Raw genomic sequence first — 3,898 nt, 5'->3', positions numbered from 1 at the left:
AAAAAAAATTATAAATATCAAGAGTTAAGATTATCGTCACTTATACCGTCGGTTACACGGAAGAATCGACGGGGCATATTAAATTAAATGAGTGTATTTCAAGTGATCAGGTGAACGATATCGATATTGGATACGATAATTTGTTGTACGGACACCGATCGAGTGTATGGATAAGTGGCTTCTAGGATCTCCACGGCGACAGTTTGTTGTATGTGAAACACCTTGCATGAGTGTGGTGGGAGGCTTCTGTTGTCCCCACGTTGTAATACGAAATGGGTCCTCTGGTCTCCATAATATGAACACAACCTGACAACCTTATATGGTGGTAATTCATCAACTAATTCACAATTCCAAGTTTACCTAGCTCGCCTTTGATGTCATCGATCGACAAAAGAGACTCTTTTTTCACCAAGAAGAAGCAAACAACAACCACCGCCACCTCTTCTTTTTTTATATTTAGTTTCTTTGTGTCACAAGTACAGCTTTGGGCTTATTATATAAGAGCCTGGACACGTTCTTGGTTGTTTGATTACGCAGAAATGGGGAGTCCTGCTGCAAAGAAAGTCCTGCTCACCTGCAATGGGGATGAAATTTCATCCAACATAGCCTTACAATTGGCCCAACGCGGTTGCAGGTCAGTCAGTTTCTCAAGCTCCTTGCTTTTTAGTTTTACCCATCTCCAATGTGGAATTCTGAATCTGGGTTTTGGTTATTCCGGGCGCATTTTATGATTACGCACACAAATGGGTTTACGAAATGTGTTAAGTCTTTTTGGTAATTAGGTTGGTTTTGATGGGCAAAGAGAGCTCTTTGAGGAGTGTTGCAGAGAAAATAAGGGGATCACTGGAAGGTGTGGTGTCTGTAGAGGTGGTTGGTGTGGGCATGGAGGAGGAGAGAGAAGGAGTTTTTGATGAGGCTGTGGATAAGGCTTGTGAAATCTTGGGTAATTTGGATGCCTTTGTGCATTGCTATGCCTATGAAGGTACACCATTCTATCTCAGTTTTGGCCCTGTTGGTAATTCTGTGCTCAAATTGTCCCAAAATTTTATCAGGTTGTGACAGAATTCTTGTACCTAGATTCGGGGTGGGTTAAAGATATGACCTTTAACTTTAACCCACACACACTTTTATGTACTGCCTAGTATCAGTTGTCTTTGAACTTTTGACTGCTGCAGTTCCCCTCAATATCTACCTATCACTTTCTGGGCTTATGTTATTCAATAGAGTTATTTAGATGGTGGTTGTCAGAGCTGAACATGCTTCCATTTGTTTAGTGTATTTAATTTTTGTTGTTTGAATTGTTATTTACACCACCATGATTGTCAAATGAGTTGTTTCAAGGTTTGTTTACGAAAAGACAAAACTTGGAGAAACCACAGTTTTGCAGAAGAGAAAAAAAATGCCTATGTAGAATTGAATTGATTGACAACAAGGTCAATCAGTTTCCCCTCTTGCATACGTGTTTACATTCAGCACTAAAAATGATGCCTCTTGGAAACGATCTTGTAAATTGAAATGTAAAGGCCTTCTTCTTCTATGGATTTTTGTGTCATTTTTTACTTCCCATTCAGTTTTGAGCATTTCTATGTGCTGAGATTAAGATTGGTGTGGTTTAGTTGGAATGAAGTTGGGAGCAAGCAGATTTATCATTTATGGTTTATTTGGCACAGGAGAGATGCAAGAGCATTTGCAATTATCTGAAGATGAGTTTAAGAAAATAATGAAGATAAATTTCATGTCTGCTTGGTTTCTGGTAAAGGCCGTTGGCAGAAGAATGCGAGATCATAAGTCAGGAGGTTCCATCATATTGTTGACCTCGATTGTTGGAGCTGAAAGAGGGCTTTATACAGGAGCTGCCGCCTATGGTGCATGTTCAGCAGCACTGCAGCAGTTAGTAAGGGTATGTTAATTGCATGTACAGTCACAGAACACAGCTACTGCATATATATTTTGAGTATTTCAGTCTTGCAAATGAATTTTGTTAATGTCAGGAATATGTATTCAAGCAAAACACCAATGTGCACTCTTATTTATTCTATACAGTACTCTTGATTCTCTCTTAGTTTACTAGCAACCTTGACTTTACATCAGTGTAAGAAAAAAGAAATAATTACGTTACATTATTGGTTATCAGAAACACCTCGTAAGTTTCTCATGTCCTGTTGATCATACTAGGCAAATAAGCATGAAGCATAAATTTCTGGAGTAGTGAATTGATCATCTTCCACTTGATTAAGTACATTAACTCCTGCTTTCATTCCCCATACCAGTCATAGTTACTGTTAGGTCTTGCTTTGTTGTGATGATCTTCGAAAGCTTTGCTCTTTGGTATATTATAAATTAACTTGGACACCTAAAGCATAAGCATTGCACGTTACCTAAAGCATAAGCATTGCACGTTTCTTTAGTGTTGACTGTGTTATGATGGTACTTTTAAAGTGATAACTTCATTTTAGTGAACCTCTGTTGCATATTTGTACAGCTTTTAGTATATTTTGAGCTGCTTGTTGCTTGTCTTTACAATTTCTAGTATAGTGCATCTACATCTATTGTATATGTTCCACATTCTATTTTCTCTTATTTTGATCTTCTAACTATAACAACCTCCTCCCTCCTGCTGTTCTTTCAGTCATCGGCATTGGAGATTGGAAAATACAAGATCAGGGTCAATGCAATTGCACGTGGTTTGCATGTGGAAGATGAATTTCCCATGTCTGTGGGAATAGATAGAGCAAAGAAGCTGGTGAAGGATGCAGTTCCACTGGAAAGATGGCTTGATGTTACAAATGATGTCGCTTCAACTGTCATATATTTAGTCAGTGATGGTTCAAGGTACATGACTGGCACAACTATATTTGTCGATGGGGCACAGTCTCTCATGAGGCCTCGGATGCGTTCTTATATGTGATTCTTGCCCCCGTTATATCCTCCTAGCCATTACTAGCTCATTAGGTTTGTTGATAGGTTAACTCAGTGGCCATTATTAGGTCTGTTCCTTATGAATCACAAAATTCAATTGCCTTTTAGAAAAGATGGGAGTGAAACTGATAGCTATCTTATACTGAGATGCAAAATTTCAAAGATGGACTACAGTCTTGCCAATTTTCAGTATGTGTGGCATAACTTTAGCATGAAATAACACTTTGATGGTCTGTTGATTTGACACCACATCTGTTTATGTTAGGAGTAAGGACCTTTCATTGCTACAAATGACTGCATCTTTCGTCTTTCACTTTGTCAATTTTCGAACTTCGAAAGTGATCAAATGGTTTACATTTGTATCACTAATTTGTCGAATTCCCTTGCCAAAACCGAATGACATATTTTTCAAATTGCAGTATTTAGTTCAACAAAAAGTACGTAGGTAAGTACTAGGTAAGTTGACTTATGGGCAAGTAGAGTATTAACATATTGCACACTAAGCTTACCAATGCCTTGCAAAACTACGATTTATCTGAACAAAACCATACCAAAGACCGTAAGTCCAATGTTGCGCCCAGGAGTCAGCCGGGGCTTAGAATGACATTGGCAGATTGATAAGCTTAGTAGTTATTATCATATCTACTGTAGTGCTGCTGGATGCTTCTTCCCTGCATCAATACTATTCTTTCTGCCTCTCTTCGCTGCTGCAGGACGGACGGCCAGTTATCGGTAGCAGAGGAGGGTGGTACCGATTTTGGTGCTTATAAGTTATAACCATGGTAGCAAACAGTTTTTTCAATAGGCAACGTTGATTGAATCCGTACAAAACTGGATATACTATCATTTAAGAGAAGAACATCGTTAAATTATAATAAAAAATTTACAATATACTCTCTCTCTCTATATATATATATATATAGAGAGAGAAAAGGTTTAGCCAATTTTGTGCAAACGACCAACTGTCCAAACCTTAATC

At 38.3% G+C, this 3,898-nt stretch overlaps 1 protein-coding gene across 1 annotated transcript; it reads left to right on the top strand.

Annotated features, from left to right (window-relative positions):
* Positions 1–306: 306 nt before the first annotated feature.
* LOC112185041 (3-oxoacyl-[acyl-carrier-protein] reductase FabG) lies at positions 307–3,168 on the top strand. Its single transcript, XM_024323251.2, has 4 exons — positions 307–634; positions 783–982; positions 1,671–1,900; positions 2,630–3,168. Exons 1-4 carry the CDS (start codon positions 375–377, stop codon positions 2,906–2,908), a joined length of 969 nt encoding a protein of 322 aa, XP_024179019.1. The 5' UTR covers positions 307–374; the 3' UTR covers positions 2,909–3,168.
* The last annotated feature ends 730 nt before the right edge of the window (positions 3,169–3,898 follow it).

The sequence above is a fragment of the Rosa chinensis genome, chromosome 2 (assembly GCF_002994745.2).
Source record: "Rosa chinensis cultivar Old Blush chromosome 2, RchiOBHm-V2, whole genome shotgun sequence".
NCBI classification, from domain to species: Eukaryota; Viridiplantae; Streptophyta; class Magnoliopsida; order Rosales; family Rosaceae; genus Rosa; species Rosa chinensis.
Note: the sequence above shows the minus strand (reverse complement) of the source record. Positions and strands in the feature narration are given on the sequence as shown.

Coding starts and splice junctions, on each gene's coding strand:
- LOC112185041 (XM_024323251.2), top strand. CDS start 375: ATGTCATCGATCGACAAAAGAGACTCTTTTTTCACCAAGAAGAAGCAA. Junction 635..782: donor TTGGCCCAACGCGGTTGCAG/GTCAGTCAGTTT, acceptor TTTGGTAATTAG/GTTGGTTTTGATGGGCAAAG. Junction 1,901..2,629: donor CACTGCAGCAGTTAGTAAGG/GTATGTTAATTG, acceptor CTGTTCTTTCAG/TCATCGGCATTGGAGATTGG.